The 26,858-nt window shown below is 41.8% G+C and overlaps 1 protein-coding gene across 6 annotated transcripts in view; it reads left to right on the top strand.

The window, feature by feature from the left end:
- LOC118701523 (splicing regulatory glutamine/lysine-rich protein 1-like) overlaps positions 1 to 23,929 on the top strand; it is a 75,097-nt gene extending 51,168 nt beyond the window's left edge. For 4 of the 6 annotated variants that reach the window (XM_054517776.1, XM_036406173.2, XM_054517778.1 and 1 more), the window contains 5 exons: positions 7 to 525; positions 14,789 to 14,821; positions 15,643 to 15,729; positions 16,368 to 16,491; positions 17,856 to 20,623. In XM_054517776.1, the coding sequence (XP_054373751.1) occupies positions 7 to 525; positions 14,789 to 14,821; positions 15,643 to 15,729; positions 16,368 to 16,491; positions 17,856 to 18,008 (916 nt within the window). In that variant the 3' untranslated portion in view covers positions 18,009 to 20,623. Of the gene's footprint in view, positions 1 to 6; positions 526 to 14,788; positions 14,822 to 15,642; positions 15,730 to 16,367; positions 16,492 to 17,855; positions 20,624 to 22,311 lie in introns of those variants that run through there. The other 2 variants (XM_036406175.2, XM_036406174.2) reach the window with 2 other exon arrangements.
- Positions 23,930 to 26,858: the final 2,929 nt, after the last annotated feature.

The raw sequence follows: 26,858 nt of genomic DNA, 5'->3' as shown, positions 1-26,858 counted from the left end.
TCACAGGGACAAAAAAAGAGACAAAGAAAAGGTCAAGGAAAAAGAAAAGGCCAAAGAAAAGGAGAGAGACCAAGACAAAGAGAAGGAGAGAAACTGGGACAAAGAAAAGGAAAGAGAGCGAGATAAAGAGAGACACAGGGATAAGGACAAGGAGAAGGACCAGGAGAAAGAACGGCATAAAGATCGAGAGAGAGTTAGAGACAAGGATAGGGATAGAGACAGGGACAAGGACAGGGAAAAGAACAAGGAGAAGGAGAAGGAAAAAGACAGAGAAGAGGTAGACCAGAACAAGGAAAAATATGATGTTATGAAAGAGGGGGAAAAGGATAGAGAGAAGATTAAGGACAAGGAGGGCGAGAAGGACAGAAGGGAAAAAGGGGACAAAGAAAAGGAGAAAGATGAGAAGAAAGAGAAGAAGGAGCAAGAAAGAGAAAAAGAGAGAGATGATAAACAAAAGAAAGAGAAGAGATCCAGAACACCCCCAAGAAGCTATAGCTCTTCAAGAAGATCTCGTAGCTCCAGCAGGTTTGTTTAGAATTTTTTAATGCTTTTTTGGACTTGTCAGTACAGTGATGCACGATGTAAAATGCACATCCTAATTTTTATTTATCAGTATCACCATGCCACTTACCAATTCAATTTGTATTCTTTCTGTTTCTTAGATTTCCCTATAAAATAAAATCCATTCCAAAGAGCTCTATATGATGGTTGTTGGAAAATAGTTTATTTTTGGGCAACTGATACTTGCCTTTCACATTACTGTATAGTATAGTCCTTGAGGACAGTAAGTAGATGGTTCTTATGCCATTTCACTGTGCTGGAGCCATCCAAAACTTATGATAGAGGGACATGAAACACCATCTTTGTCCTAATGAAAGTTTGAGTCACTGGTACATAGTTTCTTCATTACTTACATACTGTACAGTGTTGGTCTGTAACGGAATTTGTTGGGCTTATGAACAGTTGGATGGTAGTATTTGCCACTTGGCCACCTAAAGGATGGCATGCTATGAATTCTCTTGGCTGGATGGCTGAAGAGCAGGAAGCAAGCATGTTATTTGGCTGACTAACCATTCAGAAAGTGAATGTATGTATCTCAGTTGAAAAATAAGGAAACCTTGTTTAGTTGATTAAATGTCCAGATACAAGTACAAATTAACACTTCTTAACCATGCTGATAGTAAACAGGAAAGCAGTCAAGGTTAATCTATCTGTTGTTTTTGCCTGTGAGGGAGGGTAAACTGGGTGGAAGTCTGGGTAAATTCAATCTAGCAAAAGGAGACTGTGAGATTGATTTTAAGCTCTGTAACTGGACTAACTCAAGCATATTCAAAAGCATAGCAGCTAACTTAAGTTCAGAAGCTTTCCAAATACTTCAGCAATTATGGAGTTCAATAACATCATGTGACAAACTTAGAAAATTTTATGTTACCTTGAGAGAATGAAATGCTGGATGAATTGGGAAAAGTTCTACATATAATAATCACTTCCCTGGACAAAAGCAAAAATTTCATAGCCCTCAAAATTCAGGAGTTTATGGTTCATATAATGCAGAACAAGCTGTAATGGTTTCTGAACATTCTGTTTGGGTTATATGAAATGTCCATGCTGTTCTGGAGGTTTATGGGCAAAATATTGTGGCTTCTTTAAACATATACAGCTTCCTATTTTAATGCATTAACATTATTTCATGGGTTGACTACTTGCACAGAGTAGAGGTAGTGCTGTTAGTTTTGAAAACGATTTCTGCATGTATGTATCAGGAGTCTTGAATTAGATAATTAATTGTGCTGGACTGACCTAGGTTGAATGCCAGGTGCTCACTAAGCAACTCTATTGCTCCTTCTCCTCAACTGGATGGGGGAGAAAAATACCATGAGTTGATATAAGAAAGGGGAGAGATCACTCACCGATTACCATTATGGGTGTGGTAGGTTGACCTTGGCTGGATGCCATGTGCCCACCAAGGTGCTCTGTCACTCCTCTTTCTCAGCTGGACAGGGAGAGAGAATAAGATGGAGAACAACTGATAGGTTGAGACAAGGCAGTTTACTAAAGCAAAAGTGAAAGTTGGTGTGTGCACAAGCAAAGAGAAAAAAAAAATTAATTCTCTACTTCCCATTCAGCCACTTCCTGGGAAGCAAGGCATGTGTAGCAGTTGCTCTGGAAGGCTGTCACGGTAAAAAGGGAGATTTCCTCAACCCTTGGTGTGGGGATGCTTAGTATTTAATTTGTCTGTAAGCGCCCCAGGAAAGCTGAGACCCCAGTGCCCAACCAGTCTGTCAGCATCCTGTTAGTTGGACCCTTCACTGAACAGTCCAACTGGATTGAAGGGTGACTCAACTGACTTAGGAAAACACACCAACAGCATAAGGGAGACCCCTCAGCAAGTCTTCCCCTTTATTTATGTTACCCACTGTCAGTGCCTGTGAAGGACTAACACTAACAGTTTATGGAATAACACTATTAATATAAAATTGTGACAGGTTAAGGTTCAAGGATTGTCAGTGATGGTATCTGACTGCAAAAATGTATTCAAAGCAATACACAGACAAGCTCTCATCCCCATTAAAAGTATTCAGCATGCAGAGTATGGTTCTTACCCAATAGGCATCCCTATCTCGAAAAAGACAGGTTCAACCTGTTGACTGATCCCAACAGTTACAATGGAGTCTTCCCTAACTTTTCTCCCATTCTCCACTTACTTTTATATTATTTCTTTATGTTTAGGTGGAGCTTGAGTGACTCTAGTCATACATACCTTTGTTACTGCTTGGTATAAAATTCTGTTGGTTTGCTTTTAAAGATACAGTAAAAAAAAATATAGAGCACATGCCCAGTGAGGTGTGGTGGCACCTTGGAGGTGGGTAACTGTGGGATGGTGGTATGCATTAATATTACAATTAGGCTATAATGAAGCAAGTTCATCTGAGGAGAGCAATTTCAACACAGTTGATGGCTCAGCAGCAGGACATCTTTTCCTATCTCCCCTGGTTGACAGGTGCTACTTGGTTTATCAGCTGCAAAGTACCATTGAGTTCCCCTCCCTTTAAGGATTTCAACAGAGCCTGGCTGCAGTGTTTCCACTCGGTTCCACGTTCCATTCCATCCCCTTTAGCAGGTGCTATGGTTGCGGATTGTGGGTGTGGGGAATTATCATAGAATAGGTCTTGAGCATGCCAACCGCATTCCATCCAGGGAGTGGCAACTGTATTTTAGCCTATAATTTCCATACTGTTTATAACTTCTTTCAGGATGTGAATATAACTTCTCAGTTTCCTCTAATTTTATCCCCAGCCATCTTTCCACAAAGGCAAACATTGTAAATAAGGAATGTTCCCCCTTCTTCCCCATTTTCTTAGCTTTTATATCTGAGCTGATATCATATGATATGGAATATCCCTTTGGTCAATTCAGGTCAGCTGTCCTAGTAGTGTCCCCTCTGTCATGATTTAGGAATGGTATTTCCCAATTTAGTGTTTCCACTGAAACACTCCAAACCACATGCCACTTCCTCACTCCCCCCTCCCTCCTGCAGCAAGCTGAGAGGAGAACTGAAGGCACAAAAGGCAAAGATCATGCATCAAGATAAGAGCAGTTTACTGTAAAGATCAGTGAGATAAGAAAACTAACAGTAACAGCAACATTAGTAATAGCAATGTACAAGAAGGAGAACACGATTCACTGAATCACTCCCATTACTCACCATGGAACCCAGTAATAGGGGAACCTCCACCCCCAAAAGAGACCTCCTTCCCCCACCCCTGGCAATAAGGTGGTATAAACTAACCAGCCCTCCTGACTACTGCAGAATTTAACCCTATCCTGGCTGGAATCAGGATATTATCCACCCCTTAATCTATACCATATACTCATGCCCAAATCCTACACCTTCTAACTATATACATACATATATATAAAATATATATATATTATATATATATATATATAATATACACAAGCACAAATATAATTTCCATAGTCAATGGCCGTCCCTCCAAGATGTCTGTTAAGTTAATTTAGTCCATGACTGTGGGTTCTGTCCATCCTAGATGTCTTCTAGGGCAGGAGGGCTGGTGTGCTGTTGGCTGATTGCAAGTTGTATCAGGAACTCACGGCTGGTCTATCTGGAGCAGTCCATCCTCATTGTCCATGGTAGTTATAGCATACAGTAGAAGTGTCATTCAGCAACCAGTATTATACAATTCAATATTACCGACTGTTCTCATCCAAAAATCGAATCCCCTTGAGGTACACATTGTGTTTCTCCATCCATCTGCATTACCCACAAGGTACACCCAGATCCTTGAGCAAAAACAATCCCATGGATAGGTTTGTCTTTGCTTGAGGCAAGACTAATCCAAACTATCTTCTCTAACACATTCCTCATATGCACCACAGGAACTTTAACCCCTTCTACAGTATGTGGAGGTTTTGATTGGGCCTTCACTAGATGTAGATCCCAATGTTTGAAGGTCCCACCACCCATTGCTTTCAATGTGGTTTTTAATAGTCCATTGTACCATTCAATTTTCCCAGGAGTTGGTGCACCATAGGGAATATGATACACCCACTCAATACCATACTCTCTGGCCAAGGTGTCTATGAGGCTATTTTTCAAATGAGTCCCATCATCTGAGTCAATTCTATCTGAGGTGCTATGTCACCACAGGACTTGCTTGTCAAGGTCCAAGATAGTGTTCCGGGCAGTGGCATAAGGCACAGAGTACATCTCCAGCCATCCAATGGCTGTTTCCACCATAGTAAGCACGTAGTGCTTGCCTTGATGGGTCTGTGGGAGTGTGATGTAATCAATCTGCCAGGCCTCCCCATATTTATATTTTGACCATTGTCCACCAGGGGCTTTACCTGCTTGGCCTGCTTGATCATAGCTCATGTTTCACAGTTATGGATAACCTGGGAGATAGTGTCCATGGTTAAGTCCACCCCTCAGTCACAAGCTCATTTGTATGTTGCATCTCTTCCCTGATGACCTGAGGTGTCATGGACCCATCAAGCCAGAAATAATTCACCCTTATGCTGCCAGTCCAGATCCACCTGAGATGCTTTAATCTTGGCAGCCTGATCCACCTGTCCATTGTTGCAATGTTCTTCTGTAGCCTTACTCTTGGGTACGTGTGCATCTATATGATGTACATTTACTGCTCTATCCAGGCAGCAGTGTCTTACCACAATTCTGCAGCCCAGATGGGTTTACCTCTCTGCTGACAATTGGTCTTTTTCCATTGATCCAGCCACCCCCACAGAACATTTCCTACCATCCACAAGTCAGTGCAGAGGTAGAATGCTGGCCATTTCTCTTATTCAGTGATATCTAAAGCCAGCTGGACATCTTTCACATCTGCAACCTGACTTGATCCACCTTGTCCCTCAATAGCTTCCACGACTCGATGCATAGGACTCCATATGGCAGCTTTCCATTTTCAATGTATCCCTGCAATATGGCAGGAACCATCATTAAAGAGAGTGTATTGTTTTTCATTTTCTGGCAGCTGATTATATGGTGGTGCCACCTCTGCACATTTTACCTTCTCCTCCTTTTTTGATGATAGTCTGAAATTTTCACTTTTGGGCCAGTTCATGATGACTTCCAAGGTCCCTGGGTGATTGGGGTTTCCTATTTGAGCTCACTGTGTGATCAAAGCAATCCACTTACTCCAGGTAGTATCAGTGGCATGATATGTTGCAGGGACTTTCCCTTTGAGCATCCAGCCTAGCACTGGCAGTCAGGGTGCCAGGAGGAGCTGTGCTTCAGTGTCAATAACTTCTGAAGCAGCTCCAATCCCTTTATAAGCTGCCAGTATCACTTTTTCAGTTGAGGTGTAACAGGCCTTGGATCCTTTGTGTCCTTGATTCCAGAACCCTAGGAGTCATCCTTAAATCTTCTTGGGTACTTTTTGCTAGAGGCTCCAGGAAAGACCAATCTCCACAGATGCAGTGTAGAGCACATTTTTCACATCTTGTCCTGTCCTGACTGGCCCAAGGGCTACTGCATGAAGAATCTTCTGTTTAATTTGTTCAAAAGCTTCTTGTTGTTCAGCACCCAACTTATCAGAAGGTAGAGAGGACTTACAGTCTGACCGTATTCTGAAATATGCATCCTCCAAAAACCCACAGTGACTAGGAAAGCTTGTGTTTCCTTCTTGCTAGTTGGTGGGAACATAGCTGCTATTTTGTTGACCACATCCATTGTAGTCTGATTATGTCCATCTTACCAATTTATTCCTTAAAACTGAATTTCCTGAGCAGGTCCCTTGGCCTTACTCTGCTTTATGGCAAAACTGGACTTCAGCAGAATCTGGAATATCTTCTCCCCTTTCTCAAAAACTTCTTCTGTTGTGTTGCCCCACATGATGATATCATCAATGTGTTACAAGTGTTCTGGAGCCTCACCCTTTTCCAGTGCAGTCTGGATCAGTCCATGGCAAATGGAAGGGCTGTGTTTCCACCCCTGGGGCAATTGATTTCAGGTGTACTGGACACCCTTCCAGGTAAATGCAAACTGTGGCCTGAACTCTGCTGCCAGAATAATGGAGAGAAGCACATTAGTAATGTTGATGGTGGCACCACTTTGCTGCCTTGGACTCCAGTTTAGATTGAAGTTCCAGTATGCCCGGCACAGCATCACTCAGCGGTGGTGTGACTTCATTCAGGCCACAATAGTGTGTCAGTCTTCACTCTCCACTGGACTTATTACTGGCCGTAGAGGACTATTAAAGGGTGAGTGAGTCTTGCTGACAACTCCCTGGGTCTCCAGTTCACAAATCATCTCACAGACAGGGGCCATGGAGTCCCAGTTAGTGCAGTATTGCTGACAGTGCACTGTTGTGGTAGGGATCAGTACCTGTTGTTCTTCAACCCTAATCAGTTCCACAGCAGAAGAGTTCTATGAGAGACTAGGCAAGGTATTCAGCTGTTTAATTTCCACTGTCTCCACAGCATCTATCCCAAAATTAAAGTGATGCCCTTTTGGGTCCTTGAAATACTCTCTCCTCAGGTAATCTGTGTGAGGGATGCATGGGGCCTCTGGACCAGTCACAATGGGGTATTTTTGCCATTTGCTCTGTGTCAAGCTCACTTCAGCTTCCAGTACAGTCAGCTGTTGGAATCCCCCTGTCACCCTAGAAATAGAGATAGATTCTGCCCCTAAATATTTTGATGGCATCAGGGTACACTGTGCACCAATGTCAACTGATGCCTTATACTCCTGTGGGTCTGATGTGCCAGGCCATCGGATGCTCACAGTCTAATAGATCCGATTGTCCCTTTCCTCCACCTGGCTGGAGGCAAGGCCCCTCTAGTTCTGGTCATAGTACTCATTGCTCACTTATGGTAAAGATGACTTGGAGGTCCCTTCAAGAGTATCAGAAGTAACATCATCCCTTCTATTCTGTCTGAGGACTTGCTCACTGGAAACTAGAGCGACATTTATCCTTAAAGAATTTCCTGCAGTGGTTGTCCTTTCTCTCAACTCACGTGCATGTGTTGCTAGGACAGAGGTGGGTTTTCCATCCCATTTCCTCATGTCCTCTCCATGGGCACACAGATAAAACCACAGGTTACCTTGTGGTGTGTACCCTCTCTCTCAAGCAGGAGGGTGCTTGCTCCCAATAGCAGACTCTGGCCCATACTGGTGGGGCATGGGACATTTCCTCTCTAACTCTCTCGAGTCTTTCAAATCTGTCTGCTGTCTTGGACAGTCTTTCCACAGCTGAGGTACCACAACCACATGAACAGACCAAGCAACATAGTGACCAGTGGCTCCATATCTAATATAACAAATGCTTGTGGATGCCCCGCTGGACTCCCTACACAAAATCACAGACTTGTTAGGGTTAGAAGGGATCTCTGGAGATTATCTAGTCCAACCCTTCTGCCAAAGCAGGTTGTATTGGATCTGACTGAGATAGAGTTCATTTTTCCTTAGCAGCCTTCACAGTGATGTGCTTAGCATTGGTAGCTGGAAGTGTATTGATAACACACCAGTGTTTTGGCTACTGCTGAGAAGCACTGTCCCTCTAACACTCCTTCTCCCCATCAAGGGGCTGGGAGCGGGCAAGATCCTGGGAGGGGACACAACCAGGCCAGCTGACCCAAATTAACCAAAAGGATATTACATACCATATGATATCAGCTCAGATATAAAAGCTAAGGAAGAGAGGAGGAACAGGGGGGATTCGTTATTCTACATTTGCCTTCCAGAGCAACCACTACACATGCTGAAGCCCTGCTTCCCGGGAAGTGTCTGAACATCACTCGCTGATGAGAAGTAGAGATTAACTTTCCCCTTTGCCTATGCATGCACAAACTTTTGCTTGTTTTTTTCCTTTGCTTTAGTAAACTGCCTTATCTTAACTTACTAGTTGTTTTCCATCTTATTCTCTCCCCTGTTCCACTGGGGAGTGATAGAGCAGCTTACTGGACACCTGACACCCGGCCAAGGTCAAACCACTACAGTCCTTTCAGCACCCAAATGTGGGATAAGATAAAGGCAGTTATACATATATATATTGCATGCTATAGTAAATGGTAAATAGTAGTTTTCAAGTAGTAAGCTCCTATGTGGGACACGGTGTTTGTCAGCTGCGCTGCTTATCACTCTGTTTTGCTGAGTTTGGGAACATGTTAAGACAAACAATGATGAGTGAATACAGCTCCTTCTCCCTGCCCAGGGTGGATGTGAATGATTTTGTACTTCAGACTTTCATGGTCTTTGCTCATCCTAATGTAAGCTGTTTAATGCTATTAATAATATTAGCTAATACTGTTGGTTCACTATGGAATTCATACAATCTGTTATCATCCTGGTATAAGAGAAAACAACCTTTATGTGAAGAGCTATTGAAAATCTGCCCTGTGGAAAAATTTGGTCAGGTTCCTAGGGTAGTTATCACCTCCCATTGCCTGGGACTTTACACCCAAACAGGTAAACAACCGTAATAAACTAACCTGTCAACTGATAGAAGGGTGCCTTGTTTACCCCCATGAAAACCAGCAGCTTCTTGCCCTGTACTAGAGCCTGGCCTGTGCCTACTCAGCCACTGTTCAATACTCTCATAGGACTATAGTTGACGCAGGAATCCAAACTGCATTTGAGGACACTAGGGCTGAGACAGGGACTCAAACTACAGCAACTACAGTAATTACCCCTGTAGTGAAAACAAAAAAATGGACAAGGCAAGTTGCAGGCCCATATTACCAATTAGTAAGGGAGGAAGAAGAAGAGGAAGTAACAGTAGGAAAGGAGGGATTAGATCAAGAGGCAGGCCCTTCAACAAATAAATTGAAAGGAGTGAGGCAAATCAAACGGGAAACTGAAGTTACTTGGTGTTGCAGCCTGAATTGCTGCTAGTTAAGTCCAGGGTAAAGAAGTAAAAAGGCCTTTGCATAATATTCACAGATGTTTAATTCAGCCACCCAGTGAGATGTTCAGAGTTCCCAAAGCCCACACATATATATGGTCTAGGTTACTCAATCCCCAGGGGGTAGGGGGTGAACCTGGTCTCGGGGCAGTACAAAGATGAGGGCCAATCAGGGAATAGGGAGGGAGTGGCTCAGGGACATAGGAACAGGGAAAGGAGCCAGTGGGGCTGAACAGCTTTGAGGGAAGCTTCTTGTGTCCCTCCAACCCAGGGGATGCCCCCCAGGGTCTCCACAACTTGGTCCCTGGCCTCATCAGAACTTTGAGACTTGCAAAACGATTACAGTCACCAGCAAGGTGAGCGGATTTCTGCCTGGCTGCTTTTGTGCTGAGATAATGGGGCCAACAGTCAGTAGTTAGAAGGTCATGAAGCCCAACAGCTGAGATGCCTTCCTAAGGATCAGAAAACTGAAAGAGGAACTGGAAAGGAAGGAGCAATTTGCAGACTCGGGAAATGGCTTGTCTCAAGCATGAGGGCAAGATATCCATTTAAGGAAGATCTTGTGAGCTCCCCAGCCAAGTGGACCACTACAGACAAAGGTATCCAGTACTTAAGAGAAGTAGCAGTGCTGGAAATCATCTATAGTGATCTAAAAAGTGACAGAGTCCCTAAAGATCCAGAGGATGTCCCTTGCACAATGTCCATGTGGAGGAAGGTGGTTCAAAGCATCCCTGCATCATATTCCAGCAGCTTGGTGTCATTGTATTATCCACAAATGGATACACCAGCTGTAGAGATGGCATCTTCCTGGCTCTGAAATGTAGAAGAAACACTGGATACTTCCTCATCCCTACAAGCCAGCACCCCAGCTTTTAGGGGCAGCCCAAGAGATTGGTCCTCTCCTGCTCTGGTCAGAGGCAAGTCCCAAGCTCAGGCAATGAGGCCAACTCTGGTTCTTTCTGTGTGACCAGAGAGAGGGCGTGAGGAAGTGGGATGGTGAACCCACCTTTAAGCTGGAAGGCCATGTCTGTGAACTGAGAGGGAAGAGAGCTGTTAAGAAAGGGTCATCCAAATTGACTCCGTGTCGTTACTGCAGAGACACAAGAAAGCAATCAGTGATCTCCCAGACATAAAAGAACTGAAATCACTTCCATTAACCCTGGTGAGGACACTTCTGATCTGGCATCCCAAAGGTCAGACAGTGAATACTCTGACCAGGAACAGAGGGTCCCTGCCTTCAGCCAGGAGGAGGAAAGGGATGACCGGGTATACTGGACTGTGTGTATTTAATGGCCTGGCACATCAGATCCCCGGAAGTATAAAGCTTTAGTAGATACCGGTGCACAATGCACACTGATGCCATCAAGGCAGAACAGTGTGGAATCCATCTGCATCTCTGGAGTGACAGGGGGAGGCCAGGAGTTGTCTGTATTAGAGGCTGAGGTGAGTTTAACAGGACAAATGGGAAAAGCATACCATTGTGACTGGCCCAGAGGCACCTTGTATCTTTGGCATTGACTACCTCAGAAGAAGGTACTTCAAGGATCCAAAAGGGTATCAATGGGCTTTTGGTATAGCTGTGAATACAGAAAAATCAAACAGTTATCCACCCTGCCTGACCTCTCCGAAGATCCCTTCATCATGGGATTGCTGCAGGTTGAAGATGAGCAAATACCAATTGCTACCAGGACAGTGCATCGGCGGCAATATTGCACCAACTGAGACTCTAAAACTCCCACCCAGAGCCAAGGAGTGATCAGCAGGACCCACTCACCCATTAACAGCCCCATATGGCCAGTGTGAAAGTTTAATGTGGAATGGAGGCTGATAGTGGAGTATTGTGGCCTCAATGAAGTCACACCACCTCTGAGTGCTGTCGTTCCAGACATGTTTGAACTTCAGTATGAGCTGGAATCAAAAGCAGCCAAATGGTGCCACAACTGATATCACTAATGCATTTTTCTCAATCCCTTTGGCGGAAGAGTGCAGGCCACAGTTTGCTTTCACTTGGAGGGGAATCCAATACACCTGGAACCAACTGCCCCAGAGGTGGAAACACAGCCCCACAATCTGCTGTGAATTGATATAGACTGCACTGGAACACAGTGTCACCTAGAGCAGGTTACACAGAAATGTGTCCAGGTGAGTTTTGAATGTCTCCTGAGAGGGAGAATCCACAACCTCCCTGGGCAACCTGTTCCAGTGCTCTGCCACCCACAACATAAAGAAGTTCTTCCTCATGTTGAGATGGAACTATTTGTGTTTTAGTTTATGGCCATTGCTCCTGGTTCTGTCACTGGGCACCACTGAAAAGACTCTGGCACCATTCTCTTGGCACCCACCTTTGAGATATTTATATGTAGTGATCATATCCTCTCTGAGCCTTCTCTAGACTAAAGAGGCCCATCTCCCACAGTGTTTCCACATAAGAGAGATGCTCCAGACCCCCCCATCATCTTAGTGTCCCTCCACTGAACCCTTTCCAGTAACTCCTTGTCTTTCTTGTACTGAGGAGCCCAGAACTGGACACACAACTCCAGATGTGGCCTCAGTAGGGCCAAATAGAGGGGGAGGATCACCTCCCTCAACCTGCTGACCACACTCTTCCCAATGCACCCCAGCATATCATTGGCCCTCCTGGCCACAAGGGCACACTGCTGGCTCATGGTCAACTTGTCATGCACCAAGACTTCCAGGTCCTTCTCCACAGAGCTGCTCTCTAGTAGGTCAGCCCCAGCCTATACTGGTCCTTGGGGTTATTCCTCCCCAGGTGCAGGACCCTACACTTACTCTTGTTGAACCTCATTAGGTTTCTGTCTGCCCAACTCTCCAGCCTATCAAGGTCCTGATGAATGGCAACACAGCCTTAAGGTGTATCAGCCACTCCCCCCAGTTTAGTATTATCAGCAAACTTACTGAGGGTACATTCTATCCCTTTGTCCAGGTTGTTGATAAGCAAGTTTTTTGTGTTTTTTACACACCCCACTCTCATATGATTTTGTTCCCGGCTCAACCCCAGTTTTCCCATAGCAGTCTCAGACATCTGATTCCTTAATTTATTCATGGTGCAGTAACACAGAAACAGCTCAAGCTGGTGCCTTCTAGGAGGGACCCTGAATAACTGAATCCCTGGGCTTTTATATCCTTCCAGTCTATCTGCACAATAGTCTGGGGTCTTCCTCCTGAGTCCTCAGCTCCTGCTGTGTCTCTGAGTGTCCGATCACCTGGCTGGTGCTACAGGTCCCTGTGCCCTTTGTTGTGCAAAAGGTCAGTGCCAGTTCACACCCTCTTCCTGGGCCTCACACTATTTCCCACCACCCAGAGTTTAATCTGCAGCTCGCACTGCATCTTCACACTGAGCTACCTGCACAGAATGTATTACTCAACACTCACGAGAGTGGAGTAGAGGGGGTCTTATTCCACACTACCATCATTCTTCCAAGTACTACTAGTTGGAGACAGGTGTTGTGAAATGTCTCTGTCTCAGAGCTTCTGTCTCAGAATTCAAAAAATTCTAAAACCGCTAGACCTAATGTTGGTCTAAGGCAAATCTTGGAGTGATTTCTAGTGAACTTTATTTAAATCAACAGGAAGTTGGTTCCTGTCATTACCCTGAGGAATTTTTCCTTTGAGACAAGAATGTTAGTTCTGTGTATGATTTAGAGTCACAAAATCAGTATCAAATTTTTCAAACTATTTTTCCTTAAATTTTGCTGTATTAGTGTTCCTTAAGAGTGTGAATAAAAACAGCCACACAAAAATCTTTTTATAGACAAATGTAGCATAGAGGTAGGAATGGTGTCAGACACAGCTGTAGTTCTTCAACTTGAAATATGAAAAACAGAAACTGAAAATTAGATTCAATGAATAAACAGTTTCTAGTTGAAACATAATTACTAGGGTGCTTACTTGGTTGCTCACAGATATGTATGCAGGAAAACAAAATAAAGGGTATGTACTCAATGTAGACCAAGTGGGAACACTGTCAGAACAATATATTAATTTCCAATGTCCCCATTTGAAAAAAGGTGGTGATAAATGTAAGGCTGTTCAAAATGAGGTGCAGGTTAACCAGTGAACAGCTGATCAATGATTGTGGACGTTCTTTCCATGATTTTGAGGCCACTTTATATCTTTGTTTACCAAAAATTTAATCAAACTTAAGAACTTGCTGAAAAAAATAGTTATGAACTTTTGTCCTGTGCAACATCAGGTAGATCAAGCTAGATGATACTGTCAGAGTATGAATCCAAATAGTGATACTAGGTATATCTTAATTTATGCTTTTGTAATTTATCTAATAACTGTTGTTTTCTTGGCCTTCCTAAATATTAAAGAAAATCAGTGGTGTCACGATCCGTCTGTACAAATGGGGTTCGTGATGGTTCGTGGATTGATCTCAGGGTGCAAAAAGAACCGACACGGTACAAGGGGGTTTGCAGTGATAATCAAAACAAATCCACCTTTATTGAATGACCACAGCAAAATGCGATAGAGAGATTAAGGGAGAGAAAAAGATAGAGAAAGAGAGAGAAAAGAGAGAGAGGAAGAGGGGGATATAGCTACCAAACGTAGAGACGAAGTCCTTTGGTCCAGTCCAGTCGAGGATCCGCCTGTTACGTCAGGGAGATCTCAAAATCTCTAGCTAACTCAGAGGTTTTTAATATGATAATTCTATTGAAAATTGTGAGGGGTGGGGAAACAGATACAATAAGGAATAGATGTAACAGGTAGTCTATGTTCTCAGCAGTAAACAAGAGCCATTGTTTTCATGGTCCAGTGGTCACAACCTGCAGGCAAACATCTCGCTTTGGTCAGCTTGCCTCCCCCCACACACCTCCCCTGGGTTAGGGGTTTCAGTTCCAGTCCTTGGAAGGAGGAGAGGGGCCTTTTCACATAGGGGTTTCATGTCTCAGTCCTTGATGGAGAAGCTTCTTACATCTCAGTTTGTCTGTCATGGTGGTTGCAAACAAGTGAGAGGGGTCTTCTGCAGGGGACCACCCAGAACTCAAGAGAAGTCCAGCCAGGCTGAGAGGTGGGACAGCTTCCAAGGCTATTGTTGCAAAAAGGGCACGGTGCCCCCTTCTTTGGGCTCAGTGTAGCATACAGCAAACAACACCTGTGAACAATAGCTTAGCACTGTGCTCTCAGGTCTCGGGCCTGTGGCGTGTGTAACTTTCTCCTACAGAGAAGACAGGGGGGGTCTTCTCTTCAGTGGTCCCCAAATGATGATCGTGAGGCAGATGAGGGAAAATTTGGACAGACTCTCACAAGTGGGAATTGCAAAAGCTGGTATGCATAAGTGTAACTTTTGTCTTGTGTCTTAAAATGCCCTGACAATTAGTTTTTAACTTCCCTGTTGTCTTTGTTGGTTCTTCCTGTTCTGCTTTTCCTGCCCTATGAAGAGGTGATAGGAAAGAGTCATCTTTGACAGATAGGTAGTATGTTTATGTTAAATGAAGCTTTTACTTGATCAATTTTTACTTTATTTTAACATGTGCCTCAGTATGTTTGCAACCAGTTATTTAATGTTCTGCTCTATTTGAGATCAGACTCCATAACAGCAACTTCATCAAATTTCATACATCTGTATAAAACAGCTGTTTTGTAAAATACTAAGAGCTCTTCAGTGTGTTATAGAATAATGCATAGGTTTGCTGAGCATGGACTGCTAGGAAAACAATTGATATTAGCATTTTCATTTTGATTTTGACAACAGCTTGAGATTCATTTTGCACTGCTTGCTACTAAAACAATATGAATGCTAGCTTATGTATTCAAGAATTAAATGTCAGTCATACTGAACTGGAATTCTAGTGATCTTAATCCTGCAATGTTAATTTTTGAAGTCTGTATTGCTCAAGTTTATGCCTTTTGTCTTCATTTGTCTTTTCATTCAATTGTATTATTTTCCTGACTGAAGAAACTTAGTACAGGAGTAGTGAATACCGTGTGTTTCTGTTGTTATCACATATAAGTACAAGCATGTAAGGATAAGCATAAAACTAAAATCTGAAAGGAAGGACACAACTTTTTTTCCTTCTTCTCACTTCCTTTCTCTCCTTTCCCATCAAACTGAAACATATGATTTTTTTTCTGTTGTTGTTTATATGTTTCATATACTATGGTCATAGATAACGTTATATTCAGGAATATTTATTTCGTTCTGTCAGATCATTTTAAGAGCTTTCTGGTTTTATTCAGTTGCTGAGTTTATTATTTTTCTTCTTTGGTGATCTTGAATTTCTTGGTCCTCCAGAGAAAGACGTAAAAGGAAGAGTAGAAGTCTCTCCAAGTCTCCTAAAACGACCAAAAAGAAGTCTTCACAAACTCCTTCTCCGAGAAGGTCAGTTTGCTATAAACATAAAAGTTAATGAGCAGTAAAGGAGGAAAAAGTTGTAGTATTTTTTTAAAACTGAAATGTGATATAGAGATCACTGTAATGAAATAAGCTAACTCAATTTGTGTTTCTTCTGGCTTTTGGTTTTTTAGTTTGGAAAAAGCTCTTTAGTAATTTTCATTTCTAAGGAAAAGGTCTATTTTTCAATAAGCAGAACACTCAAAAGTGGATGCAGATAAATATATTGAAAACAATTTGGGAAGTATTTTCATTGATTTACTGCCTTTTCATTAGTTATCTCAGATAATTTCAATTGGTCAGTATGATTCAGTTCTAAGTTAAAACAGACCAAAAAGCCCTTTATGGATTTGATCTTTGGTATGCTTTCAACTGGAGAATTTTTAATCTGTTAGCTCTTTGCAAATACCATGTATACTGAACACGTGCATTCTCTAGCTCTCTTGTCTTTGTGAAGGGATTTTTGTTATGTTTGAAAGTGACTGAACCTTTCTGAAAGAAAGCAAACCAGGATACCAACATTCATAGTTATTGTACAATTTACTGTACAGTACAGAGTATGCATTGGTAGTACATTTGTTGCTGTGGGATCAAATTCTGATTTAAGTAAAAATTTTCTTAAACAGAAACAAGAAAGAGAAAAAAAGAGAAAGAGATACAAATAATGAAAGAAAAGAAAGGGAACATTTCAAGAAAAAAATTAGTAAAGAGGGAAAGGAGAAATCTGACAAAAGCACCACTACTTTGAAGGTAAGCTGCTACAAGTGGAACAATTATTGGAATTTCCTCCCTTCTTCATCTTTCTTTCTCTCACCCTTCTTTTCCCCACCCTTCTTTTACCCCATTTTCTTTATCAAAGTATTGCCACTTGATGGAGCTTGTGTGAATAGGTTACTGAAACACTTTGTTTTGGTTTCTTTCTCTTTTCTGTGCTGTGCCATATGTTAGGAGTTGACTGGCTGCCTATCTGTATGGGCAGGCATAAAGGAGATTGTATAACTAAGCAGCAGGGTTCAGGGTTAGTTTGCCTGTTGTGGTTTAACCCTGACCAACAACTAAGCACCACACAGTTGCTATCACCCACTCCTCCTTGATGGGATGAGGGAGAAAATCAGAAGACTAAAAGGGAGACAACTTGTGGGTTGAGAATAAGGCAGTTTAATAGGGAAAGCAAATGCTGCACACACAAGCAAAGCAAAACTAGGAATTCATTCACTCCTTCCCATGGGCAGGCAGGTATTCAGCCATCTCCAGGAGAGCAGGGCCCCATCACGTGTAGCAGTTACTTGGGAAGACAAACACCATTGCTCAGAATGCCCCTCCCCTCCTCCTTCCCCCATCTTTTAATTCCTATGGAGAAAATTAGCTCTATCCCAGCCAAAACCAGCACAGGCTTTTGATCTGAAAAGATTTTTAATAAACTTTCATTCTGCAGTTCAGCCTCTCCCTGGTTGCTTTGGTCCTGGACTGTATATTTGACTCTGCAGGAATAAAACTGAAGATTTAAGGAAAGAGTAGTATGGGATTTTTCCCTTGCAAAATTGAAGGTGATGTGATTAAGAAAAGAAATATCTTCAAATGTTTAATTTATAATTTAAAACCCAGCATGCTTCTAAAGAGTAATTTGTGGTACTCAGAATTATTCAACTGTTATAAAACAGCTGATTTAGGTGACTCTGTCCACATGCTTAAGTAATTGTCTTACCCAAGAATTCTCTTAAAATTAACCTGACAAAAAATAGAAAAATTGCAATTCTGTTTTACTTTTAACATATGTTAAAGTCTTGATTTCTGGAGCTTTTTCTCATAGGTGCCATGACATTGCTTGTTCTGTATTACCTGAATATTGATCATAATGGCAGATCACTTTATGGCAAAGATTTATTGGGTGACAGGTTATTATGAATGCCTAACTTCATCCAATTACAGAAAAAAAAGACTTTAGAAGAATGTTTTAATTTAAAAATTTTTAAAACCCCTGATACCTCTATTCTGAAAATTGCTGAAACAAGGCATGTAAAAATTGAGGCATTCAAAATATCAGTAATTGGTTGGAAGTCATATCTTGTAATGCTAGGACAATTTGGGTTTTTTAATAATTTTATCTTTGGTAGGACAAAGATCACACTGAAGAGGATCAGAATTCAGAAACTGACAAAGAAGTAGGCAATAGAGATACAGAAAGGATTGGTGAAGTCCAACTACAACAGAATGGGAACTATCAACCAAATGACGAAAACCATTCAATTAAAATGGAAGAGGTTTAAAGCAAAAAATAGACCACTGACTCAACTAAGGGATGAAATCTGAATCTTTTTATTTCCCAGAACAAGGAAGAAAATATCAACATAATCAACCTGAACATGGTGATAGTACTAGTAGCTCTTCCAATTCTAGTGACAGTTTTGTCTATTTCTTGCTGTAAAGCAAGAGAGCTCAGATCAGTAGTTATACCCTGAAAAGGCAGATGACATCAGAACTATTCATGTCTGAAAATCCATGGGTCTCCATGATGGCTGTACTTACTTGTAAAATGATGTATGTTAAGTTTTGCCATTTTCTGTTACAAATAAGCAGAAACTGAAAGATGTAAACCTGTACTATCAAAAAAAAGCTGAATATATGCATCGAAGATTTTTTAAAGTTCTGATTGTTCATGAATTTTGTATTGACTTGCTTTTCAGGTTAAAAATCTACAAAACCTTCAATGTGTACTGTTTGATGTGCTTCAAAATGGTGCATAAATGTACACATTTTCTTCTGTTAAAAATGAAAATTATTTTTAAACATAAACACAGTTTTATGGTTCTTATGTTAAATGCCCACTGACTAGTTTGTTTTTCATTTGCTTACTTCTTGAGATTCTTGGATTTTATTTAAAACAATTTCTTACTGTTATGCTTAAAATAATTATTTCTTTTAAAGTACTTGAACAATGCATGATACTTTTCTGTTCCAAAAAGGAACATGGCTATGTTATAGATAATAAGTTAGCTTACTGGGTTATTTTGGGGTTGTTTTGGTTTTTTGTTTATTTTTGTCCTTCCAGATGTAAGCACATTTATATGATATTATGATAACTTACAGCTTTGTTTTGAGTTGTACGGCAGTGTGTTCAGCTGCAAATAGTACTGGTGCCATTATGAAATATTTTTTTCTTACTTGTTTAAAAAACTATGGGACCACAAGCAGAAGCTTTAGTGCCTTCTTAAAATAATGTGGTATTTTCAAGAAATGTTTGTGCTATTACTTATTTTCATCTAAATCTTACATTATTTCTATTGTTATTTGCCACCACAATACTGTAGACAAGAAAGCAAGTAATTTCTCAGAAGGATTTTTTGATTCACTTGTTAAAATACTAAAACTCCATCTTAATTTTTTTTTTAATTGCTAGAAGAGATTTATAGGTGAAAGCAAAGATGCATTTTGGGTACCACCACTGTACAAAAGCAGTAGCTGAATACAAAGCCTTTTCTGATCACCTGCATCAAAGACAGTCCTTTAGACATTTAATCTACATTTGGATGGCCTTAATTGTTACCTCTCCATCATCATCTCTGATACCTGTTGGGTGATCAACAAGGAATCATATGCAAAGCTGAGAGGATAAATAATTTTGGAAAATGTTCTAATTTACAAAGGAGTTATACAGTAGAGATTCTTTTTTTAATTCTTAAAAGAAAAAGCATGTAAGAAGAGAATGACAAACCAAATATTTTTGTCAAGCTAAAACACTGAGTACTTGAGTACTTTGAGTATTGTGCCCAGTTCTGGGCCCCTCAGTTTAGGAAGGATGCTGAGACTCTTGAACACGTCCAGAGGAGGGCAATGAGGCTGGTGAAGGGCTTGGAACACGAGCCCTATGAAAAACAGCTAAGGGAGCTGGGGTTGTTTAGCCTGGCAAAAAAGGAGGCTCAGGAGAGACCTTATCACACTCTACAACTACCTGAAAGGTGGCTGTAGTCAGGTGGAGGTCAGTCTCTTCTCCCAGGCAACCACTGACAGAACAAGAGGACACAGTCTTAAGCTGTGCCAAGGGAAGTTTAAGTTAGACATTAGAAAAAAAATTCTTCACTGAAAGAGTGATTGCACACTGGAGTCATCTGCCCGGGGAGGTGATGGAGTCACTATCCCTGGACATGTTTAAAAAAAGACAGGACATGGCACTCACTGCCATGGTTTTGTTGATTAGGAGCTGTTGGGTTAGGTCATAGGTTGGACTTGATGATCTCAAAGGTCTTTTCCAACCTAGTGCATTCTATGATTCTGTAACATGGCTTGTACCCTCTGAATTAATTTAATCAGTTTCATCATTGTGAGATTTCTTAAGAGTCATACCTTTAAAATTTATACCTAAAATCAAGTAGATTATTTTTACAACAACTTGATACAATCAAATTACTTGCCTTACTTCATGGGAAGTTATTTCCTTCAATTAAAACAAAATAATACCATATTGACTTTGCTTTCAATTTGTTTTCATTTTCCTTTGCATAAGTAATTCTTATCACAAAAATGAAAAAGAAAAGCATATTACAGGGAATGTAAAATAATCCAGTTTGATTGTAAGATGCTAATCACTTTTTTAATAGGACTTTATGTTCTTGAGACTGTGTACATTTAAGACTATAGAAAATGCTTTACCATGTAAAGTATAGATACTCATTTTTGTGTTGTTTAAGCTACATGCTGTTGATTGGTAAGCAGCTTATTTTGATCAAAGAATGACAAATTTGTATGCTTATAGAAAGACTGTGAAGGACTGTGTCTTACAACAACTGTCTTATTTATGATGTGTAAGTAGCATAGAGCAAAGAAATTCTTTGCATACTTGTCCTTGCTACCATTTCACTAATAAAATTAAATATTTTAGAGGGAAGTTTGCTTTTACATGCTTTCAGTTGATCTGATGCTGGCTGGATGCTTCCCCTCCACAGCTGGACAGGGGAGAGAAAATATAATGAAGGGTTCATGGGTTGACATAAGGACTAGGAGAGATCACTCATCAAATACCATCATGGGCAAAACAGGCTCAAATTAGAGATATTGAATTTATTGCTTACAAAATCAGAGAAGGATAATGAGAAGTAAAAGAAAACCTTAAAAACACCTTCCCCCCCACCTCTGTCTCCTTCCAGCTCTACCTCCTACCATAGTTGGTGCAGAGAGATAGGGAATGGGGTTTATGGTCAGTCCATCACACATTGTTTCTCCCACTGCTCAGGGAGAAGAGTCCTTCCCCTGCTCCAGTGTGGGGTCCTTCCAATGGGAGACAGTTCATTAATTTCTCCAATGTTAGTCCATCTCACAAGCAATAGATCTCTGTGAACCGCTGCAATGTGAGTCCATTCCATGGGCAGCGGTCCTCCCCATACTGCTGCAATGTTGGTCACTTTTCCACGAGGTGCAGTCCTTCAAGAACAGGCTGCTCAGGCATGGGGTCCTCTCTCCACAGGCCTCCCGCAAGGTCACAGCCTCTTCCCAGGCATCCACCTGCTCCAGTGTGGGTCTCCTCCACAGGCTGCAGGTAGATCTAGGCATCCCCATGGATCTCCATGGGCTGCAGGGGAACAGCCTGCTTCACCATGGTCTTCACCACAGGCTGCAGAGTCTCAGCTCTGGTGCCTGGAGCACCTCCTCCCTGTCCTTGTTCACTGACCTTGGTGTCTGCAGAGTTGTTCCTTTCACATATTCTCACCCTACTCTTCTCTAGCCACAATTACAACTGCACCACAATGTTTTGGGTTTTTTTCTTCTTTTTAAATATGTTATCATGGAAGCGTTACCGCCATTTCTAATTGGCCCAGCCTCGGCCAGCGTCACATCTGTCTTCGGAGCTACCAAGGATTGCCTCTGTTGGACATGGAGGAAGCTTCTGGCAGCCTCTCACAGAAACCACCCATCGTCCTCACACTTGGCCACTACATTCAGGCAGCTTCTTTGATTTGAAATGGGGATACAAATGAAAATAATACCTTTGAAAAGCTAAGTTTCTCCTTTGGGAGAAATTAAAATTCTTGCAGTGTATCACATTTCAGCTGAGATTAGTTGGATTTCCTGAGTTTTGTTATCCTGAAATGGCATAGCTCTATTATATAGCAGTTACAGAATATACAAAGGATTGTGTACAGTTAGCAAAGAAACATGCCTTTGAAAATTATTAGTTAAGGATGGAAGCCTTACTAGCTAATGCATCACATGTGTAAGTCAATATGTAGCACATTGTTATATCATATGTGAATTAATGGTTCACTTACAAAAAGTTTTGGGGTTTTTTTATAAAAAAGGCAAACTAACAAAAACAAATCCATCAAGCACATAAATTCCCACCCCACCCCAGGTCATATTTTCTTACAAATTCTATATTTTTTGATTTTGTTTTGTAAATACTATGCACGTCTGTGATGTAGTTGTTATATCTATTCCTATTAGGTGATTTTTGGTACCCCTCTTCCTAAAAAGCCACCACTAGAGGGCTATTCTGTAAAATGCCTGCCTCTGCAGAAGGTAGCTAATTTTTAAACCAGTAGCATAGCACAGTAATGAAGTTCCTGCTTGCTCCACCAGGATTGTGTGCTGTCACAGTGCATCTAGTCTGAAGCTGCCCCCCTAAACTCGACCAAACTACAAACAAAACCAGGTCCCCAGATAAGGCGGGGATAGGCTGGATTCAAACAGAGACCTCAGCCAACCCTGTTCACGCCTAGATGCAGATACACCACTGGCCAGAGATCTGGGCGGTGAGAAATCTCAACCAATCGGCTATCTGAACCTGGGAAATTCAAACCTCCTATAAGAAAGGCATCCATAATAAACTCTGGGCTGTTTGTTGAAGACCCTCAGTGAGTCCATCTCGTCTCTGTCTCCAACCAACAACCCCCAGTGTAATATCTGGTGATTCCCGACATGAAGACAGCAGCCATCCTGTGAGTAGAACGGGGGAGAAAGACAAACTGTGCATAAAGAGCGGCAAACCAGCAAAGCGCTGAAAAAAATCAAAGCAAGTGTGGAGAGCTGCCAAACCAGCAGCAAAAAGCTGCAACAGTGCAGCATGGAGAGCTGTTTGCAGTGGAAAGCCGCCCAAATCTGGGTTCCTTTGTAAATACCCCTTGTAAATAGGAGAAAAACCCCACTGGAAACATGGCATGGATTTCAGCCAAGAAAAACCCAGTAGTTAAGGTATGAACCTTTTTACTTCAACGTGAGATAAAGTATAAGCAACAGACTCTAGAAGCCGCTATGGACATTATAAAACCCCAGAGGCTTATAAAATAGGCTTTAGATGCCGCCATGGATGTTATGAACATTATAGAGCCCTGGAATCTAGTCTCAAACTGGTGTGGTTGAAAGCCGAGCAGGATGCAGGGACGACAGTAAAGATGCCATGAGCACCCAGCAAGCACAGAAAGTGGGGAAGAGCCACCGGGGGAGCAGATGCCATTTCAGGCATGCAGGCAAAGAAGACAGGTGAGAAACCAAGGAGGAGGACAGCCGTTATGTGAAAAATGACAATATAATATTGGCTTTTGCATTCATGTACTAGCTTTTACATGTTGTTTATTAATCACAAGTATTTTTGATATAGTTCAATTTATACTTACATTTTAACTGCTTTTGTGTATAGTATAATCTGTTAGTTTATGTATGCACCATATAGTTTATATAAATAGTAGTGTGATAATACTATATTCTAGACTTTAGCAAAATGTTAAAATAGAGACTATGTAATGTTAAAAATGGTTTTATATAACAAACTCAAAGAATGGTGTAAAACAATTATGTTGTTTCTCACATCTGCAGACCGGCCTCTGCAAGAGATAAGATAATGGTGAGAGAAACCAGAGCCCTAGAGAGGATTTATTATCTACTTGTTATCAGGGAGTGTTAAACAACAGGGTGGAACTTCAGGAAGAAATAGAATATATGGACCTAATTTACAAAATGTTATGCAGGCAAATCAGAGGTTGAAAACAAACAAAAGAGTTCCTAGAGCATCAAAAACTCAAAGGAATGTTTGAATAGTGTATAAGCTAATGAATATGCATGTAACCCCAGCAATGGAACTGTATATAGAGAATATGATTTTAAGCTACCAGTGTGCTCTTTGGCCATTTGCCAAAAGCACCCCAGCGCTGGATTAATTATTTGCCCTTTTATCCTTTATTAAACTTTAAAAAATCCTAAAGAGTTAACTCTCTTTTTCACAAATTTGGATGTCCCACCGAGATCAGGACCTCTAGTCTCAGTGGCTAGGGAGGTACCAGGCGGGAGGTGCCCTGCCTAATGACAGTGGTTCTCCTGGGCTTTCCCTGCTGCTATGAGAGACCGCAGGTTTAACCCTGGGTCGGTAGGATAAAAAGGGAAAAAAAGAGAAAGGGAAGGAAAACTCCGTTATAAACAGCGGCAACTCATAAATCTGTGCACGAAAAACTTAGACAAGTGAGTATATAGCGAAAAATGCGGAAGTGTGTGTGTGAGACGCGGATGGGAAAGTCCCTGATCTGCGAGGTGATTGTGGGGTCCTGATAAGCCGTGTTTTCATCTCCCCGCAAGGGGAACAGCCAGTGAAGGGACGAAGCGAATGCTGGAAACTGAGTAAGAGCCCAGAATGGGGGAGGATTAGTTATTTTAAGGTTAAAACACGGAATTAAGTAAACAAAGAGGAGAGGAATTGCCTGTAATTTCGACTACAGAAATCCTGATTCCGAGGTAATACTGCTTTTGACCCATGTCTGACTGCCTGTAGGAATCTTGACTATATTGAGGGTTGGGACAGTTAAAAGTTGGTGCAGAGTCTGCAAAAGGCAACATGAGGAGAATCTGAAACCCCAATATACCCTTGAGGCATGAATGGAGAGGCTGATAGGAGTGTTAAGCTGCTGAGCTGAAAACACTGCCTGAGAGATCTGAGGAAACTGATTAGGTCAGCTTGATAACCGGGCAAAAAGTAAAAACCTTGTAGTAGGGCCTTTGAAGTTTGTTTACGTGTTGTTATAAGGCTGGGGTTTTAGAAGTATTTGAGTGATGAGAGAAAGATTTTAAGTTTGGGAAATCTTAGAGGGGTTTAGTGTCATACTTTAGACAGAGACAATAAAAGCAACACACTCTATTTTCAGAAGGCTTTAAACCCTGTTTTTTATTATAGCATGCATGCTTTTTAAACATTCTTACAAAACTCATAAGTTTGCACTTATTGGTCACGAGAGACAAGCTTATTGGAATAGGCAGTTGCAGGTTTCTCTTATTTATCCTTCTTTCTTTCTTGGTTTCTATGTCAATGACCTTGGTAGAAAATTCTTTCAGAGGTAAACATGGATCATCTTATCAAACTTCTCTCTGGCTCACAGAAATTGCTGTAAAACCTCTTCCACAGTTTAGGACTATTTTGGGGAGGTAGGTTAATAAAGCCTCTGATTTGGCCTTATCATAAAGCAGAGCAATAGGGCTCAGGAGCTCAGTCCCTGAGTAGGGACCGGGTGCCCGAAGCTAGCTCGCTCATGCCAACGCCGCGGGGCTGCCATCTAGCAAGCATGGTGATTTTCAGCTCTATAGTGATTGCAAGCTCTCAGGATTTCAGCTTTGCTTGCTAGGTAGTGGTGCCCCGGGCTTGAGGCTGCAGCAGACGGAGAGAGAGGAGAAGAAGGCGCAGGCTGTTCCACGAAGATGGCTTTATTTGGGGAGGTCCGTGAAGGGTCTCTGCTCTTCTTTTTTCTCCCCTAATGGGGTACAGTATGCTTCTTTTATAGGGTTGGAAAGGATCCAAGCTTGACCAATGGTAAGGGGTTAACATGACATTGCCTTATAGGGTTACAGAGATAGGTTAGGGGTGGAGGACAGGAAAACAGGAATTTTCTTTTGCTGTTTCAGCATTCCTATTGTTCATATTCTCCATGGTGCTTTTCCTGAATCCATGGGGTTTACTACAACTCCACTTTCTGTTTTTACAAAAAAGGCGTTCGCTATATTTCTTTTGAAACAGTGAACAAGGCACGAGAACATAGCTAACACAATAACAACTACAAGGAGAATCAACAACATTCCCTTAACCAAGGATGCAGCCCATCCTGTTAATCCCCATTGCCCAAAAAGTTCATTGACCCAGTCTGGGATTCTTTCTACTTTCAAGTCCTTCACGAGATCTTTCAGTTTCTGGATGTTCGCATGGATGGATTCTGAGTGTGAAGAGAGGTTGAAGCAGCACATCCCTTCGAAGTCTTCACAGCCGTGTCCATGGGCAAGCAGCAAGAAGTCGATTGCTGCTTGATTTTGGAGCGAAGCCTGTCTTGTGGTTTCTTCTTCCTTTAAGAGATCACTCAAGGCTGCAGATGTAGCGTTAGCTTGTTTACTGAGCCAGCACCCAAGGTGATTTATTTCACCGAGGGCTTTAGCTGCAGCTACCCAGGGTAAGAACAGGGAGACAGCAATCTTTTTTGGTTTGTTCCAATCGTATAATTTAGGATCACAATTTTCATTAAATTCAGTGTAGGACCTTTTTTGTCATTTTGATTCGCTTTCTTTTTTCCAATTATGTAACAGGGTGATCTTTGGAGTAAGGGTAGAAAGTTTTCCAAGGGTACAGGGACCTCCCTGGAGTCGGGAGGGGATCCCAGCCCATACTCTGTCACCACAGATGAGAAACATTGCCTTGGGTAATACTTTGGGATGGAGAGAGGACACAGAAATCACACGAGCTGTGTAATTGCACCAATCGTGAGAGTTGTAGGCTTTGTTAACTGGTGATATCTCTTTTCGATATGTGTTTTTGGTCTGGTCCATTTCTGGCCAATTGTTTTTTGGACATCTAAAGTAAAATTTGACACAGTATGTGGCCTTGGAGGACCCCAACAGATCTAATTCTTGGGGTTCCTCTCGAGCATCTGGCAGAATTTTTGTTCACTCACCCCAAGTATCAGCCACATTGGGTCTCTTACCTGTGGTGCGGAGAAGCTCTGAGTTATGGACAGGCCAGTCATCTGCTACAAAGGGAATTCCTACTAGACATGTGGAAAGTGGATTATCAATGCTTCCCATGGACAAGCACATGTTGTCCTGTTTTAATGTTTTTGCTGAGGTTACCCAAACATTATGGCTAGGCTGTGGGCTAATCCAGCCGA

This window comes from Molothrus ater, chromosome W, assembly GCF_012460135.2.
Source record: "Molothrus ater isolate BHLD 08-10-18 breed brown headed cowbird chromosome W, BPBGC_Mater_1.1, whole genome shotgun sequence".
Lineage (NCBI taxonomy): Eukaryota > Metazoa > Chordata > Aves > Passeriformes > Icteridae > Molothrus > Molothrus ater.
This window is presented reverse-complemented; position numbering and strand designations above follow the sequence as displayed.